The 26,012-nt window shown below is 30.2% G+C and overlaps 3 protein-coding genes and 1 long non-coding RNA gene across 5 annotated transcripts; 2 read left to right on the top strand and 2 right to left on the bottom strand.

The window, feature by feature from the left end:
* Positions 1 to 267: 267 nt before the first annotated feature.
* On the top strand, positions 268 to 4,722 carry LOC107937293 (transcription initiation factor IIE subunit alpha). The gene is made up of 12 exons (XM_016870158.2): positions 268 to 426; positions 533 to 596; positions 708 to 830; positions 1,330 to 1,444; positions 1,632 to 1,760; positions 1,974 to 2,083; positions 2,182 to 2,309; positions 2,858 to 2,916; positions 3,020 to 3,214; positions 3,523 to 3,777; positions 3,875 to 4,082; positions 4,218 to 4,722. Exons 2-12 carry the CDS (start codon positions 574 to 576, stop codon positions 4,304 to 4,306), a joined length of 1,434 nt encoding a protein of 477 aa, XP_016725647.1. The 5' UTR covers positions 268 to 426; positions 533 to 573; the 3' UTR covers positions 4,307 to 4,722.
* Positions 4,723 to 5,679: 957 nt separating this feature from the next.
* On the bottom strand, positions 5,680 to 8,652 carry LOC121232131 (uncharacterized). Its single transcript, XR_005930344.1, has 3 exons — positions 8,319 to 8,652; positions 6,517 to 8,228; positions 5,680 to 5,986 (listed from the first exon to the last, which is right to left on the bottom strand). It is a non-coding gene; the product is annotated as an uncharacterized lncRNA (long non-coding RNA).
* A 6,160-nt stretch (positions 8,653 to 14,812) lies between these two features.
* LOC121232130 (probable pectinesterase 8) lies at positions 14,813 to 19,065 on the top strand. Of its 2 annotated transcripts, none has more exons than XM_041117597.1 (5): positions 14,813 to 15,219; positions 15,836 to 16,007; positions 17,308 to 17,514; positions 17,597 to 17,856; positions 18,639 to 19,065. In XM_041117597.1, exons 1-5 carry the CDS (start codon positions 14,828 to 14,830, stop codon positions 18,793 to 18,795), a joined length of 1,188 nt encoding a protein of 395 aa, XP_040973531.1. In that variant the 5' UTR covers positions 14,813 to 14,827; the 3' UTR covers positions 18,796 to 19,065. The 2 variants fall into 2 exon arrangements, with proteins under 2 accessions (XP_040973531.1, XP_040973532.1); XM_041117598.1 differs by having other exon boundaries at positions 18,603 to 18,718.
* A 358-nt stretch (positions 19,066 to 19,423) lies between these two features.
* On the bottom strand, positions 19,424 to 23,140 carry LOC107937297 (zinc transporter 5). The gene is made up of 3 exons (XM_016870161.2): positions 21,939 to 23,140; positions 20,886 to 21,035; positions 19,424 to 19,923 (listed from the first exon to the last, which is right to left on the bottom strand). The coding sequence occupies exons 1-3, from the start codon at positions 22,581 to 22,583 to the stop codon at positions 19,618 to 19,620; spliced, it is 1,101 nt and encodes a 366-aa protein (XP_016725650.2). The 5' UTR covers positions 22,584 to 23,140; the 3' UTR covers positions 19,424 to 19,617.
* Between the last annotated feature and the right edge of the window lie 2,872 nt (positions 23,141 to 26,012).

The following is a 26,012-nucleotide window of genomic DNA, read 5'->3' as shown; positions in this document are numbered from 1 at the left end:
ATCACTTAAAAATTATAAAAATATAAATTATAAAAAGTTAAAATTTTATTCAGACCCCTAAAAAATTATTCTAATTTCACTCCTGCACGTGATATATTCTTATGTGACGTCAATAGTTTTAATAATTTAATAAGATCGAAATTAATAAATTAACTATCAAAATGAAAAAAAAAAGTATTAACTTTGAGCAAAATCGTGAATCACAACGGGTCAAATATTTATAATTTTTTTAATTATCCGAATCCACATATCTAAAAAAAAAAAAATGAAATCGAGAAAAAGGAAATATCCAAATCCGTATATAAGCCTACATTTGATCAAAGCCATGGTGTGTTTAATAAGCAAATACATTGGGCGATGTTTTGCCTTTTTATCAAATTTTGGCGCAAACAATGCAACCATCCATCGCTATATCATTTTTAACAGGTAATTCCTCCGATCATTGAATTATTCATCGTATAAACCGATTTCATTTACTGTGCTATCGAGAACCCATATTCTTTTATCAGCTGATGCAAGTTTCTTTTCGAAGGTAATTACGATTAAATTGTTTAATGCGCATCGCGTAACAACATGAGCATCGAGCCCTTTAACAGGTATGATCTTTATTTACTGCAAAAACGATTATTTTAGAAAATTGGGCTATTATCATTTGCCTTTTTAATTATTTATTTGTTTATTTTTTGAAATTGGAAAAAAAAACCCAGATTGGTGAAGCTTGCAGCTCGAGCATTTTATGATAATGTGACGACAAAAGCAGAAAATCAACCTAAGATGGGTCGTGGTGATAATAAAGGGATTGCTGTTGTAGTACTTGATGCTCTTACAAGGTAAATATTTCCTTATTAATCTATTGGAAGCAACTAAAAATAGGTTTCTTTTTTTTTTTGGAAGTAGGAAAAGATGGTTTTGTTTGTTGACGTTGAAGTTTTTCCTTTTAAGTGAAACCAAGGCATATTAAAATGAAAATTATGTGTTGGGTGCATTTTTATTGTATTAAAATTGAATTGTAGAAGGGAATTTTCATTGATGTTGTGATCTTGTCTAGAAAGAAAGCACATTGATGTGAGGCATTGGAATATATTTATGGTATACTATGGTGAAACTGAAGTATTAGACTAGGCTGAGTACTTTGCCAAGTGTTTTTTAAGTTCAACTAGAAGTCGTGCCGTAGGCAGTTAGTGGTAAGAGATATGTTTAGTTATGTCATGAATAGTGCTTCCAATCTATATATATATATTCGAGAATAGTTTTGTGTTGCAGGCTAATTGTGCCAGCTTGGTTGAGCTGCCTGTTATTGTAATTCACAACTTTTGCTTTCTGTTATAGGAGACAATGGGTTAGGGAAGAAGATTTGGCGTTGAAACTACATTCAAAGCAACTTCGGCGGACTCTACGGCTATTTGAGGAAGAAAAATTAATCACCCGCGAATATAGGAAAGAGGTTAGAGTCTTGCTATAGTCCTCTTTTCTCTTCCCCTGTACCGATGTTTCTAAGTTGTCACTCAGTTTTCTATGTGAGTTTTTCTTTCGTATTTGTTATGAATCATCACTGTCTTGTTATAAACATAAACTAAGCATATCAAATACTTGAAGCTCACTTTCTTTTTCTATGTCTGATTTGGTCATAGACGGCTAAAGGGGCAAAACTATATAATGCTGCAGTTGCTGCAACGGTTGATGGTCAACCAAGTGGGAAAGAGGGAGAGGAGAAGGTTAAATTACATACTCACTCTTACTGTTGTCTGGATTATGCACAGGTTGTTATTTTATTTCTTCCTTTTTCTTAACTTTCCCAATTCTTCTTCCTTTTTCTTAACTTTCCCAATTCTGATCAGCATATATCAATTTCTCGATAATGGATTGGATTAAGAAGTCATAAGGCCTCTTTTTCCATTTTATCCATCTTATCATTTGCAGAGCAGATTTTGGCTTCTGAATCTGAAAAATCTCTGAAGCATTGTGTTTTCTAGATATATGATGTTGTTAGGTATAGATTGCATCGTATGAAGAAAAAACTAAAGGATGAACTCGAGGACAAAAATACCGTTCAGGAGTATGTATGCCCGGGCTGTTCAAAACGGTTTGTCACTGCCCTTTCTCTTTTGTCCTCTTTTTTTCTTCGCTCGGGTCATTTGAAATGCATATATGATTTTAGTCAATTTGTAATCGTGTTTTCAGATACAATGCTTTAGATGCATTGCGATTGATTTCCTTGGAGGATGAATCTTTTCACTGCGAAAGATGTAACGGAGAATTAGTGGCTGAGCGTGACAAGTTAGCAGCAGAAGAAGTAGGAGAGGGAGATTGTTGAAAAGTCAAAAATGGTGGGAGGTGCAATTGGCACCGAAAGAAAAAAAAATAGTTGGCAAGTTGTTTAAAGTTGAAAGGGATAATTGCAATTTTAGTCCCTAATTTTTTAGGCCATTTGCAAGTTAGTCCCTGAACTTCAACTATAAATAGGCCTAACCATTTCTCATTTCAACCATCCCAACCAATCTTTCTCTCTTAGTTTTCTCTCTTCTCCCATTTGAGAATTCTTAAGGAATTTGTTTGTAATACTTTGGAGATAGTAAAGTTATCATCTGGTGTTAGTGCCCGAGGACGTAGGTATAATTTACCGAACCTCGTTAAATCTCTTGTGTTCTTTCTTGTCCTATTTTTCTTTCAATATTTGAGGGTATAATAGTAGTATTTAATTGTGCTATTAAATTACTATAGAAGGGATATTCTGTCTAAGGAAAGACTTGGTATTTAAGAGATCCATGTGATCCACCTCTCTTCCCTGGGAATTGAACTTTGTGTGATTTTTTAGTACAATAATTTACACGCTTCCGACCCTATTGGAACAACAGAGATGACAATGCGAGACGACGGCGACGTGAAAATTTGAAGGACATGCTTCAGAAAATGGAGGTATATTCATTTTTACTTGATCTATTTAGTCTTTTGTGCCAATTTAATATGGGAAACACATTATCCAGTTGATGTGTAAGAGTAGACAATGGAATGATTGCAGGTACAACTTAAACCATTAATGGAACAAATCAACAGAGTAAAAGATATGCCTATTCCAGAATTCGGAACCCTGCTATCATGGGAAACTCGAGTAGGTGCTGCTGGTCATGCTCTAAACGGTGCTGGTTCTAATGATCCTTACAAAAATTCTCAGGGTTATTGTGGAACACCGATGCCATTTCTTGGGGATACAAAGGTAAGCTTTGCTTCAACTATATGTCTACTATGAAGTGCAACTGCTAAAGATGTACTAATGATTATGTAGTATTGATGCTACACTTTGACATATTACATCTGCATAAATTATTGTTGGTTTAATTTTCTACGTACTCTGAACCGGGTATTTGCTGGTCACATTTCCAAAATTTTCAAGGTTCAAATTTGCTGGAAACCTGAAATTGAGCACACAACGTATTTTGAGCTTTGGGTTTTCTTAAATTCGAATGTTGGATAATCCACCGTCAACTTGGATCATTATTAAAGCTTCTTGCCTGTTCTTGACAGGTTGAAGTTGCTTTTTCTGGTCTTGATAGCAAGGAAGATGTAAAAACCGAGAGTGCAAGCACATCCTTGAAAGTTTTGCCACCTTGGATGATAAAGCAAGGAATGAACCTAACAAAGGAACAACGTGGAGAGGTCAAGCAAGAGTCGAAGGCAGAAGGCAGTTCATCACAACCGGCTTTTTCAGACGACAAAAAGTCAACCATTGGAAATGATGATAAGAAGAATGTACAGGAAGATGATAAGAAGAATATACAGGTATGTGTAATGAGATGTATGATTATCCTTTGATTCATTTTTCTTTCGTTTTACTAGAATTTGACTCGGTTTTTTTTCTTTCGTGTTGTACTGGAAGGATGAGTATCTTAAAGCATATTATGCTGCTTTATATAAGAAACAACAAGAACTAGAAGAAGCGGAAAAGAAAAAACAACAACCGGCAGATACGTCTTTAGAAACTGATCTTTCGGACTCTACCAAGCGTCAAGTTGGCATGAAAGTTAAACGTGAAGACAATGATGAGGAAGATGATGATATTAATTGCGAAGAAGATCCCTTTTCAAGTAAGTATTGGTTTTTTACATTTTATTCACAGTATAACTTAGTTTCTCTTTGATGACCATGAAAACTGGGTAAAAGTATTATGAAGGCCCCCTATTAGGAGCCAAATTGCGTTAGTAATATCTTCCTGCATACAGTTTCAGGCAGTACGACCAATAATTACAAAGTCGATGATTTGAATGTTGAAGCGTGGAGGCATCTGCAGGTGATGACGAGGATGATATAGATTGGGAAGAAGGCTGATATATATGTGTATATATATCTCCATGGCATTAGCAAGAGTAACGTGTGGTGTAAATGCCGGTCTCTACTATTCATATCTTCATTTGTTCTTTCAAGATCTGCCGTCCCTGCAACTGTTTTGTTGGTATTAATTTTATCTACCATCACCTGATTTTGTGCAAACAGTAGCAGTGGGAAGCAGAAATTTATTTTCGTGGTCTTAAAAACGGATTTTCACGAACTCGGATTGTTCTAAACTGTAAGTAAAAGTAGTTTGTGTAGCAAAGATATTTTGGTCATATAATTTTTTTCATGTCTTGATTCAGTTATATGATGTAGCTTTTGTTTAACCAAGGAACTCAAGTACGTTTTAATTTGCACTATATATGGTAAAAATATCATAGACCCCCTTATTTCTTATTGTATTTTGTCTTCTTTACTTTAAAAAAATGGACAAATTAATCTTTGTACGATATATCAAAGAACAAACTGATCATTTATGTTAAATATTTCATCCATTTCTATTGTTAAAAATTGATGCAACTGACGAAATAATCAAATAATTACACGCGACGTGCCATGTGTAACTCATGCTGACATATAGGGATCAAATTTTAATGGTAAAAATGGATGAATTTCTTAACAGAATGGTTAGTTTGCTTTTTAATTTAACGTATAGGGATTAATTTGTTAATTTTTTTAATAGAGAAAATCAAATATAATCCAACTCACAAGTGTTTCACAAGTGTTTCCATGGCACTTTTACTCACTACATACCATGGAAAATAAATAAATAAATAAGCTAGTGGCAAGAAGACAATTTTATTCATTGCAATGAAGGCTTGCTCTCGAATGGACAGTATTTGTAGATTAAATTATGTTATTAGTGCTTGTACGTTGGGGATTTAATCATTTCATTGTTATTTGGTCATTTTAAGTCTTTACATTTTTAAAATTTTAATTCTCATCAAACAATTGTCAAATTTATTAAGCTTTACTATTTTCAAAATGCAATGGGGCAAATATAAATGTAATGCCATGGCATTTTGTTACTTGCGCATATTACTCATTAAAAATTTAATTAATGGATTAATGATTATCATTTGTGCTAAGATTGAAATTTCAAATTTTGAAAAATGTAGGGACTTATGATTTAATTGTAGAATATAGATTAAATCTACAACTATACACATAGTACGTGACTAGTAATAGAATTTAACCAAGTAGAGTTACCTGTTATTGTTTTGGGTTAGGACGAAATTTTCAAATTAAAAAAAATATAAGGATTAAAATTGACTAAGTTAAAAAGTATAGAGATTAAAAAGTTGATCAAATTATAGGAACTAAATTCATAACTTTTACAAAGTATAAGGGCTAATAGCAGAATTTAACATTAAGGCTTTTATTTAGTTATTACAAAGAGAAGAATGTTAAAGAATCATTATATTTTAGTCAAGAGAAATTATGAGCTTGAAAAGCCCAGCCCTAACAAGACCACAACCTTAATCTCTATACACTATCGTCGTCATCGGAAAAGAGAGTGCCAAAGAGTGCCGGAGGGGAAGGAGGATGCACCTGCTGACGACATGAACTCTTCTGTTAAGAGATCATGTTGCGACAACCATCCAAAAGAATACTGTCAACCATCGATGAACTAGTTGGGAACCTACGATTGAAGAAGAACCTGCAACCATTAAAGCAACCTTAGTTACTAGACAAATAGGCAGGTGCGGTGAATGCCAAGCTCCAATTAAAAATGGGGCCAAAGTGGTAATGACACTATCCAAACAAAGGATCAGGGTTCTCAATGAGAAGCCAAGAGTACCAAGCCTGACACCATGGGCAAAAGAGGAGGGAACCCCCACCCAAGGCGGTTGGAGAAAAGCCTCTTAGATCACTGGTCAAAGGCTGAAGAAAGAGAGAGGCTTGAATTAAATAAAAAGATAAACTGAGAGCCAAATAAAGAAAACAGGCAACAGCCAACACAAAGTTGATCGCACCGGTGACCACAAGGAACCTAGGGTGTCTTTTTTTTTTTTGACAAGATATAAAAGCTTCAATTACAAGCTAACAATGGTATCTATGTTAAGGTAGCATAACTCATCTGTCTATTTGCAATTGATCATCAACTTGAGAAAGGGCAACATAAAATATTCTCGAGCTTATAGGATAACCTTTCATCAATCTAGCTAAAATATCAGAAGTCGAGTTCACCTCTCTTGGTACTTGTTTAAAGAGTACTCTTCAATCACGTTGGCATAGTTCTTAGATTCGTACAATTAGATCTCTGTTAGAATATCCTCGAATTTCTTCATGAACCCCTTTAATGGCTTGCGCACTATCAATCTCAATAATAATATTAGCCCATTTAGCTTCACAGGCTAATTAGAGGTCATCATAGATGACCCAAAGTTCAGCTTGTAGAACACTGCATCTCTTAATACTTCTTTCTATTCTCCACATCCAATTATTATGCTCATATCGTGCCACTAATGCTGACCATGCAGAACTCAAATTCAGATTACGAGCACCACCAGTATTTATTTTAAAGAAACTGACAGGTGGAGGGGCCCATCTTTGGTTCCTTTTTCGGTTCTCATTACTCCTCTTCGAATTTATCTGTCTTTGCTTAATTGACCTAGCCCACAATCATGAAAAATGTATCAAATTGACTATGTTGTAATGGCCATATTGGAACATGTACACATTCCTCTGTTTCCAATTTTTCCAACAAACAATCCCAAACAAGGATGGCCAATGTGCATCCTGAAAATTAACCTCAAACTTATTTACCAAGTTAGTAGACAACCCATCCTCCAAAGAGTAAGTGAAAAATCGATCTGAGATTCTCGAGGGAATAAACTGAATCCACATTTCTTTTGCCTTAGGACAATCTCATATAACATAGATACAAGATTTTTCGGCATTCCCACAAAGCTTACAAGAAGGGTCTTCCGATAATCCTCTCCTACACCTTTCCGCATTTGTAAATAGACATCCCTTAAACACCACCCAAATAAAATGGCCAACACATTGTGGGACATTTAAAGACCAAACAATCTTCCATTTTGCTTCCTGCATATTTAACGAGTTATTTGTAAGCTTGCTATAAGCCTCCTTAATGCTAAATTTCCCATTAGTACCCAGCTAGAAACAACATCAACACGGCCTACAAGAGTATTCAGAATCGGAATTCCTTCGATGTAGGATAGAATATCCTCATTTAAAAAACATCGCAAGTACTCTCAATTCCAATTGCCCTCCATATCTACAGCCTTATGGAGCATAATAAAATCATCAACCAAAGAGGGAAACAAGCAATGATTTATAAGGGGTCCCACCTTAGATATCCAACTGTCAGTCAAAAACTTTATATGATTCTCATCACCAACTGACCAAAGAATATTTTGATGCAAAAGGATCCAAACCTTAGCAAAGGATCTCCAGACAAAAGAACAGTTGCTCCAAGAAATGTCTTCAAGATATTCTTCCAAGAGCTAGAACGGAGAACCCTACCCACAAAACTTGCTTTTTTGTTAGGAGATTAAAACCCAACTTAAGCAAAAAAAGATTCATTTTGTTCCTTAACTCTTTGGATACCTAATCCCCCATTAGGTAAAGGTTAACAACAATCTCCCCACTTTATCAAAGCCGATTTCTGAGAGACTTCAAAACTCCCCCAAATAAATTTTTGGACGATTTTCTCAAGCACAAATACTAGACGGAATTTTCACAGTTTGCATAAAGTAATTAAGAATCGACAATAAAACTGACCGAGCTAAAGTTAAACGTTTCGCCACAGAAAGCGTTTTGGCATTCCAATTATCCAGCTTTCATCTAACTTTATCAACAATGAATTTGAAAGTATTCACTGTTATTCGTCGGTGAAAGAGAGGTAGTCCCAAGTAAATCCCCAAATCCTCACTCTGACAATAACCAAGAATACTACAGATAACATTAGCATGGTCGGAATCCATATTGCTATAGAAAAACACAGTAGTTTTAAGTCTGTTAACCTTATGTCCTGAGGCAGCTCCAAAAGTGTTGAGAACATTCTTTAAGACTTTAGCCTGATTAATATTTGCTTTAACAAACAAAAACAAGTCATCAGTAAAAAAAATGATAAAGGAGGACCATTCTTATCCAAAACAATTGATTTCCACACTTTGCCTTCAACCGTATGAATAAGATCACCCAATTTCTCTATACAAAGCACAAAGATGTAAGGAGACATCGGGCATTCTTGTCTGCTACCCCTCCTTGGAACGAACTCGGCCGAAAGCTTCACGTAAGGTGTCTTTAGGAGAGATTCTGGAGATTTTTAGAAGAGAAGGGGTTGTATTTTTCTGAATAAATCTTTTAGGCTATTACAAATAGAGGTGATCATGGGTCAAGTCGGATCAGCTTCGAGTTTAAGTACGATATTAACACATTTTATACTTGCTTAAACTCGATCTAACCCGAAATCTAGGCTTAAAATTTTGTTTAATCTGCTCATATTTGCAAAAGACTAAAACTAAGTCCATTTTAGATCTATCCATATTATTTTAATATTTAATAATTTTATATATTTTTATATTGAAATTTGTTATATAGTCATCTTAACATTATTTTAATGTTTACATTATAGTAGTATTATATATTTAATATAAGTTTATTTTTTTAATGTATTCTAAATTACATGATATATAAAAATAATATAATATAGTATTATAAACTTAAAATGGGTCAGACCTTGAATGTTCGAGCCCGAGTCCAACCCATATTTTAAACAGACTTAATTTTTTTACCCAAGCCTATTTTTCGAACCTAATATTTTTGCCCAAACCCTCCCAAATTTCAGACGGGCCTTCAAGCCTAGGTGGGTAGCCTAGCCCATGAACAAGTTTAATTACAAATAAATAATCCCTCTCTAACCCTTAAATAGAAGTAGAAACACATTTCAATTAAAGGTGTTTATGGGTCGGTTGAGTTTAAGAATGATATTAACACATTTATTGTAACAGCTAAATTTTTCAGTGGTGTCGAAAACAGTGATTCGAGATCACTAAATCCGACGAGTAAGTTTAGAAATTTTAACAAATAATAATTATAGGCCAAGCGTGAACTTAAAAGAATTATTTTTAATTAGTGGATTTTGCGATTTTAAAAGAATTAATCAGGTAAATTGGGTTGAAAACGAGGTATCGAGACCCCAATTCATAAACCGAGCCATAAATATTTTTATAAATATTTATGAAGTGTTATTAAGTTAGTATTAAAGTTTCGTTAGAAAGTTTTAACGTTTGGTTAGTCAATTAATTAAAAAGGACTAAATTAAAAATAGTACAAAATTTATTAAATTGTGATTAAATAGTTTAAGTGATTAAAAAGGGGAGATTTAAAAGGCAATTGGACCCAAATTGTATGGGCTGGACGGTTGGGCAAGAAAATCGGCAAAAAAGACAAGGAGAAACAAGGGCAAAATGGGAAATTTTGCAAATTAAACATATAAAACAAGACAAATTTGAAAAATCTAGAGATATCATCATTTTTCTTCAGCAAACACGCCATGGGAGGTCTGAAAGCTGCTGGTTTTTCATACTTTGATATATGTGAGTTCAATTCTTGCCCTTTTCTTTGAGATTTTTATGTTTTTGTGACTTTTACAATTAGTTCCAAGTGTTTAATTCATTAGTTTTTATTTTATGGACAAAATTAAAAGCTATCATTGATAAGTGTTGGCAGTTTATGATGAAATAAAATGAATTTTAAGCTTTGATTTTGTTGTTTGATGATTTTATCAAGTAAATTCAATAGAAATTGATTTTAGGACCTAATTGTGAAAAAGTTGTGAATTAAGGTTTAGTGTTAAAATTATAATTCTCAAAGGTTGTGTAATAGTTTAGAATGATGGAATAAAATGTTAATTGAGAAAAATTATCTTAATAGATGGGTTAATTGAGCAAGGACTGAATTGTATGACCTGTGAAATTTAGAGGAAAATGGTAATAAACATCTTGAACTAAAACAGCTTTGGACAGCAGCAGTAGGTTAACTTTGAAAAATCACCATAAATTGTAAAAATCGAATTAGAGGATGAATAATATATAAAATTAAATCTTATTGAGTCTAGTTTCTCATAGAAGAAACGGTATAAGCAATTGAATTGTAAATTATGAGATATAATGAATTTTGCGAGACAAGGTCAGGATGAATTCGGGTTCCCTTGTTTTGATTTTGGAAAATCACCAAAAATTGGAGAAAATTAATTAGAGGCTAAATTTTATATGCTTAGAATCATTAATGAGTATATTTTCAATATAAATCAACGAGAATATTATCCGAGTTCTATACTATGATATAATTAATTTTTAGTGAAGAGAGTTCAGAACTGTCGGATAGTGAAACAGGGGAAACTTAAATGAATAAAGTGTACTAATTGGCTTAACCAAAAATTTTGAAAATTTTATGGTGGAATGATATGTGAGTCTAGTTTCAGGTAAAATTTACGGATCTTAATTTGGAGCTCTGTAACTCGAATTATAAATAATTGAGTGACTATAACTCGTGTAAACAGTTTGATGTGAGCATTAATAAGTAAATTTTGAAATCGTACTTACAAGAATGTTATATACATTAAGGATGTGGAATGGAGAGGAGTAGGAGGAAAATAAATGATATATGTTTATAAGAAAACAGTATGAGAACGATACATATCATGACATGTATATATATGACTAGTTTCAATATGATGCTTGTCGGGTATGAAGTTGGATTGAAATGTCTAAGGCAAGTATTTTATTCTGCGTATCTGAAATGTGGTATTTTATAAAGATATGATCTAGCTTTAAATATGAATGTTTGATGATTAAGCGAAAAATTTTATGAGAAATCAGTTGAGTTCCGACTTGATTTTAATGTTCATGTTGGGCTTCGAGGGCCCAAATAAAGGTTGTTATATATATATGATCTCAGAAAGTGAATTGTAATGTTTTGATTAATCTGTAAATGTTCTTTATGTACTGGTAACTTGTAACACTCTGTAACCCTGTTTCGACGACGGATACGGGTTAGGGGTGTTACATTTATGCTTGCCCAATATCAGTATAGAATATAGGTCCAAATTTTACCCAAGCTTGCTCATATTTGTTAATGGCTAACCTAAATCCATTTTAGGTCCAATCATTTTTTTTTGAAATTTTAATAAAATATTTATATTATCTAAAATTTAATATTTAATAATTTCATATATTTTTTATTTATTAAAATTTTGCATGTAGACATCTTAATTGTTTTTAATGTTTATATTATAATACTAAATTTTATTATAAATTTAATTTTTATGTGTTATAAATTACATAATATAATATATTATAAACGTTGAAAACGGGTCATGCATGTTCAATCCTAAATCTAACCCATGTTTAAAACAAGTCCTTTTTTTTTGCACAAACTCATTTTTTGGGTTTAATATTTTTTAGTCAAACCCTCTCAATATTTGAGCAAGTTACCAGCTCATGAACAAGTTTAGGCTTCAAAGCATTCAAACTTATTATTAACATTATTGTTAATAATACTAATGTCAATCGAATTAAAACTTAATCAATAAAATTAACATTATTGTTAAACATAAAATATACTTTCTATTTTTATTATATTCAAGTAAGTTTTACATCTAGATTTTAATTTTAGAAAGAAAAAAAATTCACTATTGATTTTTTTTTTTGAGAATATTAGTGTTAAATATAAATTTGAAAGGGACCTAAATCAAACCCATAAACAAAATAAAACCTTTATAATATGACTCCCCTAATCCAAATTGACCCTTTAATTTTTTTTCTTACAAAATTGTTAACTTTTTAAAGTTAATTATTAATATAATATGCTGATTGAGTCTTGGCTCGATTAGTATAGTTATTATTGTCAATGCATGAAGATATTGGTTCGAATATGTTGAAGCATATTATCTTCCTATTTATGAGTTGAAAATGGACTATAAATAATTTTAAGTATTGTGTCAAAAAGAACATATATTACAATTAATTTTTTTTTTAACTTTTTGGAGTGTGACTTCAAAAAAGAGGAATAATTACAATCGCATTTAAACGTATGTTATGTACAAGAAAGAACGTGCTAAAATTAATGATTAACAAGAAGATTTAATGTCAACATAATAATGATGAAACTTTATCAATTAAAACAACTTAGCAAATTTGGATAATTTGTTGAAGTAATTTATAAATCATATATTATTTTTATTTAAATCATTATTTGTATCGACATTATTATTAATGCAAGAAAGCATATATTTAAATGTGTTGAATCACATTATCCTCCTAGTTATAGGTCGGGCAGAAATTATAAATAGTTCTAGACATTATACCAAAAAGAGCAGATATAATTAAAATCTATAATAAAATTATTCAAAAAAATCATGACGGATAATCAAGAAATTAATCATTTATTATACATCACATGTAATAATTAAATTATAAACTTAGAGGCTGAAGTATTGCCCCAAAAAATTTACTTAATTCAACATTAAAAGGATTTTTAAATTTATTTTTACAAATGAACTTTATTTTAAAGTTTTTTTATATTATTTGATAATATTTAAAGATTTTTCCATAAATATTTTTAAAAAAAATAATTTTTTAAGCAAAATAAAAAATAATTAATAACTCTAATACAATAGTTTTCGAAAATAATTTTGTCCACGTAAATTTTAAATCAATTTCACTGTGTTAAATATAAAATATTTATATTTTACATCATAAATTTATTTAAAAATTATAAATTAAATAAATATAAACTTTGGTTCTATAGAAATAATCTCGATTTTTAACTTGTATTCCAAAAATTATTTAAACACCACGACTATATTTATTTATATAAATTATATCTATATTCTTTTTAGAAAATTCTAAAAGAACTCATTTTTTAATTATTTAATTTTCATGGTTGGTTGACCTCAGTTAGAGATATTTATAGGTCAAATCAAGTCTTGCATTTCAAAAATTTCCAAGCCAAAGTTTTTAATAGGACAAATATTTGATAAATTGCTAATGAAGTTTTTAGACTTTACAAGCAGAATCAGGGGATGACAAGTGTTCTATAAGGGTATAGTAAAATATAAAAATAGAGTAAGATGACAAATTTTAATGTTACTTGTAGAATAAAAAAAGTAAATTGTCACTATACTAAATACTAATTCTTTTTTTAATCATTTTTAAATAATAAAACGGGTCAGACTGAACCAACTCGAAATTGAAAAATATAAAAACTTAAACCCGATTCAAAGCGAGCCAAACCACCCGACTCATGAATATCTCTAAACTTGAGTGGGTGATGTCATTGCTGCATTATTTAACCACCTTGCCCTAGCGTTTTTATAGATAAATATAGTTTGTTTGAAAGTGACGATTCTTTTGAAACAATCTTATCTTAAATTATTTCTTTTTTTCTTATTTCTCAAATGCCTCTACATAAAATAATTTAACTGAGATGAATTAATTTAGAAAAATTTTGAACTAAATAAAATTACGAACAATGACAGATAAAATAGAAAAAATTGTTCAAAATAAAAAAATAAGGACGGAATTGAAAAAATATGTAAATATTGAATATTAAATTTATTATTTATTCCTTTTTATAAAAGCATCTAGGTACAATTTTAGCTTATAATGAAAAGACTGCTATGGACAAACTGGTGACGCAATTCGAAAGACCTTAAGCAAGGACAATTTGTTGAAGTAATTTGAGAAATGTCAAAATTTGATATTAGTCCTTGCACTATGTGTAAGTTAATGATTTAGTCCTTACATTTTAATTTGGTAATATTAAAATTTCAATCCTAACCAAGCAGTACTAGTTAAATTTGTTAAGTTATGCTATTTTTAAAATCTTATGCGATAAACATATTTTCACATATATATGTAATACCAAGTCAGATTATTATCATAGAAAAGCCACGTTATTTTAGTTAATAGATTTATCATCTATTATTTGAATCAAATTGATATACCAAAATTTAAAAAATATAATAACTAAAAATGATTAAATTGGTAAATATGGACTAAATCTACTACTTACAAGACCAATAACAGAATTTGACCTAACATATTTACCTACAAGTTTCAAAAATTCGAAAAGCATAGGGATTAAAATTGATCAGTTCAAAAAGTACAAGACTAAAATCGACTAAATTAGAGTACAAAAGATTAAGTCTACAACCTAAACATAATACAAGGACTAAAAACAAAATTTCACCTTTGAAAACCTTAAAAAACGTAACCCAGTCTAAGAAATGAACCCAATAGTGGACCCCTAACAAAAAAGGATGATAAAAAGTGAAGTCTAAACTTTTTCCATTTCATGTTTGTTAGGTGAGAAAATCTTCCAAGAAAATTACCAAAAGCCAACCAGGGTGATTTGCAAGGCATGTCATCAACCCTTAAACTTCAAGTCCATGTTTACGGTATATTATTTCATTTATATATAAACACCTCATATGCCCCCCTCCATATTTCATAAAAAAAATACAATGAACCTAAAAAGCCTTTGTTTTACTATTCTTATTGCTATTTTAGCTGTTTTCATATCCCGGTTTATCATCGATCCAAGCCCTTATTTCCACAAAAATATACTTGATTTTAGCCTAACCCTTTCGTCGTCGTCATGTATCATCATGAAGTTCATCCCGTTTGACTTTAGTGACTTTTGTCGACACCGTAAACACCCTGATAAGGGTAAACCGGTATCCGTTTGTGACGACTTTCCTCCAAATTTTCCACCTCCCGAAACCAACACGACTTTGACGCTTTGCGTTGATCGGAACGGGTGTTGTAATTTCACGACCGTGCAAACTGCCGTCGATGCTGTTCCGAACCTAAGCATGAAAAGAAGTGTAATATGGATCAATACTGGGATTTACTAGTGAGTTCTGTATCTTTACGTGACGTTACTTTGTGAAATTTGAGAAAGGATTGTATGAAACAGTGACGCCACGTTATCTGGATCCCTTTCCAATAGTTTTATGCCACATCAGTATTCTTATCCTGAATTTCAGTATTTTAATTTGTATTTGATTTTTTCAAGATAAAATCCTGAAATTCAGGATAAGAATACTGATGTGGCATAAAACTATTGGAAAGGGATACAGATGACGTGGCATCACTGTTTCATACAATCCTTTCCCATGAAATTTGTAGATTTAATCTCTATGTTTTAAATTAATCATTTTTAGTCTCGTACGTACTTTTTAAATTTTAAAATTTCAAGTTATCACCAAATGATAAGTGTTAAATTTATTAAATTAAATGATGTTATTTTCAAAATTTGATGCGGCAAATATATTATCATACATATAATATCATGTAAGCTTGTTATTTTTACATATTACTTACTAAAAACTCGGTTATTGAATTAACAACTGTAATTTTCATAAAAACTGAAATTTCAAATTTTAAAAATATAAGAATTTAGAGTGATGGATCGAAATTTTTTTACTATATAACGGGAAATATAAATACATTTTATTGTTTTTTTTCAGTGAGAAAGTGATTATTCCAAAAACAAAACCAAATATTACATTTCAAGGACAAGGATATACATCAACAGCAATAGCTTGGAATGATACTGCAAATTCTGCAAATGGAACCTTTTATAGTGGCTCAGTTCAAGTTTTCTCCACCAATTTTATTGCCAAGAACATAAGCTTCATGGTGAGATATACACAATTCAATATGTTAAAATAGTCAGTTCCATTATTATCCGAATCAAATAATTATTAATTAATTCATATTTTTTTTCTTTTAAACATATTAACCGACTGAATTAATTTTGGTTAATTCAGGTGATTAATTAAATTAACCGAAATTTGTATAAATTTTTTTATTCAAACAAATTTAAATCATTAAAAAAATCATAAAAATTTTTCCTTTATTTTTAATTAAAAGAAATTTAAAAGAAAAAACAACAAATAATATAATAACGACACTAAATTAAAAACATAATAACAAACATTAAGTTAAAAATATTACTTTTCTTTGTTATTGGTTTTTTTTTTATAACTTTTTGTTGCTTTTTTAAAATTATATTTTAGTTTTTTCAAATATTTTAAATTTTCATAATATTTTTTAAAGCAATATTTATAAATCTATTAATTTTTATATATTAGGCTTATATAATGTATTGGACCTATATTGAGCCTACATATAACTTATAATATATTATTAATTTTAGCTAATTGATTAATTCAGAGAATTATTTTGTTTCGAATGAAATTAATCAGTAATAGAAATTTTCAAAAAAAATTTAACCAATTATCTTTGACTAAATTAGATTTGATAACTGACCGATTAACTGAACTAATTCAATTCAATTGGTTAATTAATTTAAAATTGAAAAATGTACACCCTTATAATCACATAATATATAACAAATTAAGATTAGTCTAAGTATGAAATGCATCCCTCTACTTTATTAAAATTAATAAGTTACTCCCTTTACTTTAATATGAAAGAATTAGATACTCATACTTTACAAAAATTGAAAAGTTAATTTAATTAAGTAATATTGTTGAACATTGTGATTTACTTGTTAACCTAGAAATCAGCATTCTAGTGCAATGATTTAGCAAAAGTAAACTATTAAACTATTCAAATTCATCTGTTTACCAACTAATGGATTAATTTCCGAGTTTTGTAAAGTACAATGACATAATTTTGAAATTAAAAGTAGTATAATATTTGGTCCTGTTAAAAATTTGATAATTTTTATGGTTAAAAATTTGTCCTTATACATCATGTATTATTGTCTAATTATTTTGTCATTTATATCCGTTTTTAATAATATAATTGAATTAAATTTTTACATTTTTTTTATTTAATGTGTAAAAATTAATTTATTCGATTTTTTAATAGAAATGGTGAAATATAATTGAGTAGAAATGTCCTCATGGTATTTTTACCTTCATTTACGCTTTCTCTGATGTATTCAATTTTCCCTATGCATGTATGGTAGAATGTAGCTCCTCTACCTCGTCCAGGTGATGTCGGAGCACAAGCAGTGGCCATTAGAATCGCCGGCGACCAAGCAGCTTTCTGGGGTTGTGGTTTCTACGGAGCTCAAGACACCCTCCACGATGACCGTGGCCGCCATTACTTCAAGGATTGCTATATACAAGGTTCAATCGACTTCATTTTCGGGAACGGAAAGTCCCTTTACGAGGTAATTACAACATTTTACTGAGCGAACAGTTAGAAACACCGTCGATATGCTGACTAATTTAAGATTCAATAATCTTCAATAGGATTGCCAGTTAATATCCATGGCGAACCAGGTGGCACCGGGATCGAAATCCATAAATGGAGCAGTGACGGCACACGGAAGAGCATCGGCGGATGAAGACAGTGGGTTTGCGTTCGTGAACTGTAGTATTGGTGGTACAGGAAGAATATGGCTCGGCCGTGCATGGCGGCCATATTCTCGTGTGGTTTTCGCTTTGACGTCAATGACGGATATTATTGCACCCGAGGGTTGGAATGATTTCAATGACCCTTCACGAGACCAGTACGTATACGAAAATCAAATAATTAATAAATTCAAAAAAATTAATATTTTAGATTTTAAAAACTTTCGGATAAATTTTCGAATTTGGTATAATTATACTTTTAATCATTCTTTAAAATTTATAATTCAAGTCAATCCTTTTCAGTTTTGGTCAAATGAAAAAAGTTGTATTTTTGGCCCTTTCAAAAATTATTTATTTAATTAATTTAAACCATCCAACACAAAATTTACTAGCTTTGCTTCCCTTCTCTTTTTGAAATTTCATCTTGGTCCCCCAACACAAAGTCATTGGCTTCGATTTCAGACAGTGACGGAAAATTCCACTAAGTTTTGGAGTTCATTAAAATTTTCAAAAAATATAGGAAATCTAATTTTTTTTTTTGAGAAAAGTAATGAGAATTTTAAAGGGTTTAATCAAAATCGTCATAACTTTTGTAGGGTTTAATTAGAATTTTCAAAAATTTAAGGACTTAATTATAAATTTCCAATTTTTTTAGGATGCCAAGTCCCCCTCTAGCTCTTTTTATGTTCCGCCCCAAATTTCAGATTGTTTTGAGTTTGGTTAATTAGGTTTGACACTTAAATCCATATTATTTCAACTTATTCATTTAGGTTATTTAAGTTATTTCGAACTCAGATCATTTTAAGTTTAGGTTAAGTAAATTTATTTAATCGACATCTTTGTGCTCAAATCGAGTTAAGTTGAAGTTGAATTTAAATTTTAATTAATTGAATCGAATTTTCAGGTTGGGATAAAATTGGTAATTAACTTAATGATACAGGACCATATTCTATGGAGAATACAATTGTACGGGTGCAGGAGCAAATATGAGTGGAAGGGCACCGTATGTTCAAAAGCTAAATGATACGCAGGCTTCTCTCTTTCTTACGACGTCGTTTATTGATGCAGATCAATGGTTACAATCTTACAATAGTTAGAAACATTTATTAAAATTATAATCTCCCAAAATTTAACATTAATTCATTTCATTAATGTAATAAACTATTTAAGTTAAATGAATCTGTTTTTTTTTATCACATCATGTGAAAGAAAAAAAAATGAAATAAAATTAATGCGATGGATATTAGTGTTTTTTTATTTTTTAATAAAAATAGAATATGTTGTAAGTCTGTATACTCATCATAAACTTTAAATTTAGTCATTTTATTTTTATTTTCATGAATTTAATAATTTTTCTTTTCAAATTTCAAAATTTGAGTCTAAAAGTTAATACCGTTATTTATTTATTTTTTGTTAAACTTGATGGTGATATTTTGAAATAAAAAAGTTTCCTCACTTTCTAACTATGCAATTAAAAAATAATTTTAATCGTGTTAACAATTGAATTTGTATTTTTTAAATTTGAAAAGTTGAGGGATTAAATTTATTGAAATAAAAGTAAAGGAACTAAATTTCATATATAGTTAAAGTATAGGGACTTAAAAGCCTATTTTAACCTAACAAAAATTGATGCAGGATTGATGGTGAAATTTGACTGATAATTAAAATTTCTTCTTTTTGAATAAATTGAATAAATTTATTTAAAGAAAATACAACAAAAATATATAAATATATAAAATTTTGTAATATGTATTATTGATATCTCAAATTTATATTTAAATATAAAATGTTTAAACATTATTATAATATAATAAAATATAATAGTGCAATATAACTACATGGTATTTGCTATTTTCAAAATAGGGCTATATTTTTTTTGGAAATTGATGGGTAAATTTGGCTCATGATCCCTCAAGCTTTTAAGCCCAATAAGCCATGACAGACATGAAAGCAGCCCCAAGTAGAAGAGAAACAATGGCTCCTGCTTGAAGTTTGGAGTTGCTTTGTAACTTCGGGCTCATAAAATCAGCAGCGAGCATATTAACGAGCGCCGTGTATATTAAAATCCCGGCCGACGCCGCGTTGAAAACTCCTTCGACAATGAGAGCTTTCGGGTTGCTATCGTCGTACCCTTTCGATATGATGATTCCAATGCCGATTCCAAATGGGGTTGTGAGGGAGAAAAAGAGTGCCATTATTGCAACACTACCGAGCTTGAATTGTGCCTAATAAAACAACAACGTAGAAAATTAGAAATCATTGATTAAAGGTTAAACTCTGTTATTAGTCTATGTATTATTTGTAAGTTGTGATCTAGTCCTTTTTAAGTCTTGTTCGAGTTTTGAAGTTTTAATACTTAACTGATCAAATTCTGCTATTGGTCTCATAACTTGTGGATTTAGTCAATTTGATCATTTTTAGTTTGTTTAAAAAAAATCATTTTTAGTCCCTATGCATTTTGATTTTTGGAATTTCAATTTTGACTCTAATAATAACTGTTAAATTTATTAATTAAAATAGCGTGATTTTTCTTTAAGTATTATGTGAAAAATAGTAAACTGACATGGCATTTGATTAAAATTTCAAATCTACAACTTACATATAATATAAAAACTAGGGGTAGATCACTATTTGGAACCTAAACTTGGCAACAACTCCCACATTTGGAATTGAACTTTTTGTTTGGTCTAAGTTAATCATTGAACTTGGCAATTGTTCTCATATTAGAGCTTGAACTAAGCAATTGTTCCCTTATTGGGGCTTGAAATTTTTGTTGTCTAAGTTAATCTTTGAACTTGATAATTATTTCCATATTGAAACCTGAACTTGACAATTGTTTTCACATCGATGTTTGAACATTAGGATTTTAAGAAAATATCAGGGACTAACTTAGACAAAAAAAAGTTCAAGCCCTAAATATGGTAATAATTACCAAGTTTAGAGGTTAACTTGGACAAAAAAAGTTTAAACCCCAATATAAAAATAATTATCAAGTTTAAGGATTAACTTGGATCACAAATAAGTTCAGACCTCAATGTAAAAATAATTGTCAAGTTCATATCCCAATATATTAAATCTCAATAAAATATTTAACTCTAAAAAACTACTAAATTTCCTCTCGATTAAAACACACAATCAATTAATTTTATACCATGGAAGAGACATTAAAGATGCATGCTATAATTACCTGAGAAATGCATCCACCAAGTCCCATGCCTTCAAAGAACTGATGAAAGCTAAATGCAGTCACCAATGACTTTATCGTCTTTGGACTTTTAGAAGCTCCCAATGATATCCCTATTATCACGGAATGCACCACTATCCCTAACTCCAAAACCTTCAAAAACATAAATATAATGAGTTAATTGCTCTCAAAGTCCTCAAACCATCACCTAAATTCTAAATTAATCCCTAAACAACCAAGTTTTATGATCGAATTGTCAAAATATCAATATCTTATCAATTAGTCAGCCTAGCTGTCAATTTAGATATTAAATACTTGTTCAGACACGATACAAAGTATATTTAAGACAAGTGAATTAAATTTATCATTATCAACGTATTTTCAGTTGGCTCGTGTTTATTATGACTGCAAGTGTAATATATATATAAGATTTGATTTACTTACACCCAAAGACCTCAAACTATAACATTATCACCTAGATTTTAAATTGATCTCTAAACTTAAGCGTTCTAATCAAGTCCTTAAAGTATAAATATTATATCAATTAGTCCAACCAACAATTTAAGCATTAAATATTGATTTAAATATGACGTGGAGTATATTTAAAACACATGAATCAAATTGCAAATATGTGTATACATATCACATAAACAACTTGGATCCGACATGTTAAAAAAACAAATAGGGACAATCAAATCAATGGCTCAGTGGCAAAACTTCTGTGAATTTCAATTTAATTGATCATTTTATGGTTTGATCTTTGTGTTTATAAACTCATTTCATCTTTCGGTTTATAATTGTACCAAAAAAAGAAACAAATAGCGCCAACAAAATTTAGGAGTATTATTCTTTTTTAACATATCAGAACATGTTGTTCATCCAATAGATACATATGTTTTTAATTTGGTCCAATGTAATACACCATCATATCCAAACTAGCATTTAACACCAAAATTAACAATCAATAGTTGACGAAAGGCTTTGAAGTCCAGGACTAATTTAAAATCTAGAGAATAATTTGAGCACATATGATGAAATTAACCATATTTTTTGTACCTGAGATATAACTCGACGTCGAACAAGCTCAGGCGAAGCCGATGGCTCGACCATAGAGACCGAACCATGACTCGTTCCATGATTATGAACATGTACATAACTTTGATCATAATCACGTTCCTCGGTTTTCTTTTCATCGTCGCCGCTGCCGGCGTCAACCTGCCGTGGTTGGTTCTTAAAGTGAGATTTAGTGTAGTGAGAAGTAGCGTAAACATCAACAACCAATGTAGCAATCGCCGACGCCATCGCCACTAATCCGGCGAACGGGAACTTTCCCCAAGGATGTTCGTCGAGGCAATGACACGTCAATTTGTCGGTAGCGTCGGGAAGAACATGGATGAATCCGGTAGCCAATATCACACCGGCGGCGAACGCTTTGATTGCGAAGAAAATGTCTTTTTCGGGACGTAAAGCATCGATGGTTTTCCCCAAAAGGGGAACGCAAACGCCGATGGCTCCGGCGATGAGAATCGAAAATATAGCGACGATTTTGTATCTCGTCGCTAAAGAGTTTTTATTTGAATCATTAGTTTCAGGTTCGCACGTACAGTTGCTATCTCCTTGTACTAAAGAAGGAAATAGGATGAGAAAGAAGCAAAGGAACTGTAAGAACTGAGCTTGTTTGAAGATGATAATGGCTGCCATGAATTTTAAAATTGGAAACCCAGATTTTTTGAAGGAAAAAGATTTGGTGAGAAACTGAAATGAGAAAGGTTTGGGTTTATATGGTAATTATTTTCTGTGGTGTTTTTCTTGTTGGGGAAAATTCTGGGTAGCCAAACCGGAAGCAGGCAAAACTGATCAGTGTCGTGGAAAAAATGAACCATGTAGAGGGTGATTTAGACAAGTGACTGTGAAGATTAGACACCGTATGGGGACTGTATTTGCGGATTATTTGTAGTAATTGAAGTGATTTTTCCTCGGAGAATTCACAAGTTTGAAATGGAATGACAAGCTTGCCCATTTGTAATTTTTAGAGATAATTTAAGTTTATTAAAAAAAGTGATGGATTCCCTTCTGATATTGAAGTGTTTGTTGATCGGGAACGATGGATCTCTCAATAGCACAAGATTTTAGTTTTCCAACTTTACGAAATTTCGAGTGTCTTGGGGGAATTATTGAATTCGCCGATGCGTGGTGCATCAGTTCAAAACCCTACCAAGATGCTTATGCTCTAGTTTGTTGAACTCCGCACCATTAGGAACTCAAGTTTTGAAAAAAGGTAGGAGACAAAACTTTTATAGGAATAACGCCAACTTGTTGAGAGGTATGACATTTTGAAAATACGTACTAATAAAAGGAGTTGACTGCCCCTCAATAAAATTTAATTTAAAATAGTATTTCATACACCATTAACAAATAATATAACACGATATATTATTATTGGATAAAAACATAATAAAGACATATAAATAAATATTAATTATAATTACAGTATTGTTTTCTTGGATTTCAAAGTTTTAATTTAGGATTTAAAATTTAAAAGTTATATTAAATTTTAAATTTTCGATTTTAAATTGAGAGGTTTAAAAAAATTATTTTATTTTTGATTGTTAAAAATATCCACTAAAACGAATGATTATCTTTCACTAATAATAATCAATCATATTACTCATCACTGACGATTTAGCATTGCTAAGACATCAACACTTCAACTTGGTCCTATATAGCATCTTCTGACTTTTCAAAAAGTTTTTCAATTATGTTTTATTCGGAAGTTAAAATTACAATACAATTATATGTAAATTTTAAATTTAATTATTACAAACAAAAATTGTCTGTCTTTTTTGAGTAAAGATATGAAAGAGATGTTTAAAGTTAAATTGTATTTTATTTTTTTTACTTAACAAATGTCAAATTATTCCTTATACATTAGATCAAATAATAAATTAATCGTTTTTAATTAAAAGTTCATTCATCTCTATTGTTAAAAACTTGTGTGTGTTTTATGGAATAACCAAATAGTTATACATGGTGTGCCATGTATATCTCATACTAATGTATATAGACCAATTTTTAATAGTAGTAATAGATGAAATTTTTAAGAGAGTGACTAATTTGTTTTTTATCTAACATACAGGGACTAATTTACTTATTTTTTTTAGTAGAGTGAGTAAAATGCGATGTAATTCACTTTTACCACATTTTTCTTGTTTTTTCCATACCCTTTCACTGCTTTTCTTTTAGTTTTTACTTACATTATTCCTTTATTTACGCCGAACTTTTAACTTTTTAATTAATTTATTTAATATTAAAAATTAATTTAAATTATAATATATTATTTATTATTTATTTATTATGATAATAACACTTTTTTCAGCTTCATATGTGAAAATAATTTTAAATGAGTTTATGTAATTTGATTGTTGTGTTCTAAATTGGCTATGTTTATTATAATAGACATCGATAATGACAATAGAACAATCGAAAAACAATAAGAAAAAAAATAAAACACACAAATTTTACATGAAAACCCTTTCGAGAAAAGAACTATGGGCAGAATAAGAGAAATTTTCTAATGTTGAAAACCGAACGATATAAAGGGAGTTTCGACTACATCTATTTAAAGGTTGAAAAATCCTATTCTAATAAATGTCAAATAGGGAAGTGTAGTTCTATACGAATTCTACTTGTGTGGCATGGTCTGTACCACCTCCACATCGTCGGTCGCAACCCCAGTCTAGTTTTATACTTAATGAGGATCTGTTTAGGTCACAGAGCTCTAACAATGTTGATTTAATTTATATTTTATAAGTTGCTATTACTTATAGGCTAATTTAAATAAAGAACATATATCCACAATACATATAAATATGAAATGAAAATTTTAAATTCTAATTTGTTAGAATGACAACATATTGATTAATATTTCTATTATTAGTTTTTAATAAAAAAGAAAAATAATAATTAAATTTATAATTCGGGTCAAAACTTTTAAATTAGAAGTAAACATTCTTAGCACTATTGTAATCATATATAAATTCGAAATTTTATTTAAAAAACCCTTCGATTTAACAAAGATTAGTATATGAAAATATATGGATGTAATAATCTACAATATGGACCACAGTAAAGCATTAAAAGAGCAACATACAAAAAGATGAGAATAAATTTTAATTTCTTTCCTCGAAAGCTAAGCTTAGGGACCAATTTTTTTTTTATTTCGGTCCTTTCACAATCCCAATAATTGATGAGTAACTTGTAAGGTTCTAAAAATCTCAACAATAAATAATAACAATAATAATACTTATGGACGTGATAGTGTACATTAAAACCCTGTTTTTGTTTTTTTTCATGAGTTTTTTGAATTATCATTTCCGTATGAATTTACTCAAAAATTTAAAAAAAAAATAGTAACACGTAGCACTTTCATATCGAATGTCGGTAATTTTTGGATAAAATAAATAAAATTGATAGATTATGTACTATAATAAAACCAAAAAAATATTAAAGTGGAAAATATATAATTTAAGTGCCAATTCGTGATTTAAGCTTTCTAAAGAGAATTGTGGTGGGGAACCAAGGTTTCTTCTATGTTAGTGCTAAAGTCCATGAAGACTAATCATTTTGAGGTTCATGTTTACTCCTCTTAATAATGTTTTCTCTAAGGTTTGAACCCGATTCTTTCGAAGACCTAATACTTGTCTGTAAGAGAACCACATTGTTTACTAGCACTTTGTTTTTGCCTTCATTTTAAGGTTAATTGCTTCAAACATTTTCAAACTTTCTTTAAATTTTAATTAGGTCCCTAAATTTTAAAATATTCTAATTAAATAATCAAATATCAATATTGTATCAATCAAATGTCCTTTCATCAATCTACCCATCAATTTAGGCATCAATTGCAGTTCGAATCTAACGTGGAGTATAATATGTGTATATGTGTATTATATAGACAATTTGAATTTGACTTATTAAAGAAAATAGTGTCAATGGGTTTTAACAAGATTATTTATTTTTTCTTAACATGTTATGTCCAAACTGTCCATATGGTAGCTACACACATATTTATAATTTGATCATCATATTTTAAATATACTCTAAGTTAAATTTGAGCTAACATTTAACATTTAA

This window comes from Gossypium hirsutum, chromosome A07 (genome assembly GCF_007990345.1).
Source record: "Gossypium hirsutum isolate 1008001.06 chromosome A07, Gossypium_hirsutum_v2.1, whole genome shotgun sequence".
Classification (NCBI taxonomy): domain Eukaryota; kingdom Viridiplantae; phylum Streptophyta; class Magnoliopsida; order Malvales; family Malvaceae; genus Gossypium; species Gossypium hirsutum.
The sequence above is the reverse complement of the archived record's forward strand: the minus strand, read 5'-3'. Positions and strand labels throughout refer to the sequence as shown.